A 1,776-nucleotide genomic window follows, 5' to 3' on the forward strand; every position below is an offset into this window, starting at 1 on the left:
TTGAGGATAACTTTGATACTTTATGTCAACAGAGACTAGTGCTATAACAAATAGTAATTTCTAACATCGCAAATGTCCTTTTGGACAATGCTCATAACAATACAATAAATAGTTTTAAATTACTAAAAAAAAATCCATTCAGAAACGGCCATGTCTCCTTTTAGCATCCTAGGATCTTCCCACGAGCTTAAAGGTATTTTTCGAGCAACTTCTTGGTAACTTGGTATAGGCACCGAGCGGACAGAAGGCTACCATCCATTACTGGTACTTTTGGTATGCGTTGGAGAGGGCATCCAAGACAGGGGAGAGCATGTCCAAGGACCTGTAAGGAAAAGGAGAGTTTATTTAATATGTTCGTTTCCCTGTCCTTATTCTACAAGGAAGGAATAGCTATCATTTCCTCCAAACTGATATATGAACTCGATAAAAAATAAACACTATTGCAGAGGGCTTTCTCAGCTCGAATAAGATTAAAGAGGAATGCTTAATTGTAGTTGTCAGGAGATAGTTAATGGTAATGTTCTTCATTCCGATCCAAAAAGAGAAAACGAGATCGGATAAAAAATAAGAGCAACAGAAAACGGAATCGTTTCAAAAGAGAACAACAGAAAACGGACTCGAATCCCGAAATAAGAAGAACAGACTGGAATCCCGAAATAAGAAGAACAGACTGGAATCCCGAAATAAGAAGAACAGACTGGAATCCCGAAATAAGAAGAACAACAACAGAATACGGACTGGAATCCCGAAACGAGAACCAGACGCAAAAGAAACACGAGCTCCTCCGACTCACTTCTTGGCGAAGACGGAGGGGTTGGAGTAGGCCTGAGTGGGGTCGTAGCTGTAGCCCTGAGTCTCGTAGCTACTGGGCTTCTCGAACAGGGTCAGGAAGTCGTAGCCGATGAACAGCTTGATGGCCAGGGCGGCGACGAAGAGCAACACGCTGAAGAAGATGCCGTTGTTGAGGGTGGTGCTGTTGAAGGCCAGGGACGCGCCGGAGTCAGGGTCGAGGGAGAGGTAGCCGAACCGGGGGGTCTCCTTCAGGTCGGAGGCGGAGGCGACGGCGGCGAGGGCGAGGAGGGCGACTGCGAGCTTCATCATCTTGGCGGCTGCGAAAAGGGGGAAGGTTAGAAGAAATGTGCTAAGGAGGTGGGGGGTGGTTGGGGGATCTAACGTTCAAGGAGGTTTTGGAGGACAGTAAGTAGTGATCTGATACTTTTAAAAACACCTTGGTCGGGTTTAGTAACAGATGGGCGTTAAGGTGACACACTGATAAAAGTTATAAAAGTGTATGAAATTACATAACTACGATATGAGATACCCCCCCCCCAAAATGCATTTAAAACATTCAACAACTGATATAAAAAAAAAAAAATCCCAACATCGACCGCCCACCCAATACCAAATTTTACAAAAATGAATGTCACACACCAACAAAAGAAAAAAAATTAAATCTTCAAGTTCGCGAAACTAACGGATCACCCTCAAAACTCACCTTTTGGTTAGAGGCACACGAGAGCTGCTTACTCAAGGGAAGGAGAAGCTAATCTGCCTGCTTCCCCGCCCCGGCCCGGTATTTATAGGTGGCTCGGCCTGGATAATCGCCCCAAAAAGGACAGTTTCCTCCCAGTGACTCGAGCGGGATTTTGGACTTTGCTTCCAGTTGTTTTTCGTTTTTCTCTCGTTCTCTCTTTCTCTCCTTCTTGCGTTGTCCGCTTCGGATCTTTCTTGTCTTGTTTGTTTGTCTGTTTGTTATTTTCTCTGTTCTTTGGTTTG

General features: G+C 44.7%; 1 protein-coding gene across 1 annotated transcript; it reads right to left on the reverse strand.

Moving 5' to 3' along the window:
* LOC119587729 lies at nt 1-1,624 on the reverse strand. The gene is made up of 3 exons (XM_037936415.1): nt 1,496-1,624; nt 794-1,109; nt 1-322 (listed from the first exon to the last, which is right to left on the reverse strand). The coding sequence occupies exons 2-3, from the start codon at nt 1,099-1,101 to the stop codon at nt 259-261; spliced, it is 372 nt and encodes a 123-aa protein (XP_037792343.1). The 5' UTR covers nt 1,102-1,109; nt 1,496-1,624; the 3' UTR covers nt 1-258.
* Between the last annotated feature and the right edge of the window lie 152 nt (nt 1,625-1,776).

This window comes from Penaeus monodon, chromosome 23, assembly GCF_015228065.2.
Source record: "Penaeus monodon isolate SGIC_2016 chromosome 23, NSTDA_Pmon_1, whole genome shotgun sequence".
NCBI classification, from domain to species: domain Eukaryota; kingdom Metazoa; phylum Arthropoda; class Malacostraca; order Decapoda; family Penaeidae; genus Penaeus; species Penaeus monodon.

Bases quoted from the DNA above. Each gene is read 5' to 3' on its own strand.
- LOC119587729 (XM_037936415.1), bottom strand. From the start codon at position 1,101: ATGATGAAGCTCGCAGTCGCCCTCCTCGCCCTCGCCGCCGTCGCCTCC. The intron at 323-793 runs GTGAGTCGGAGG...TTTTCCTTACAG, and splicing joins CCCTCCGTCTTCGCCAAGAA to GTCCTTGGACATGCTCTCCC.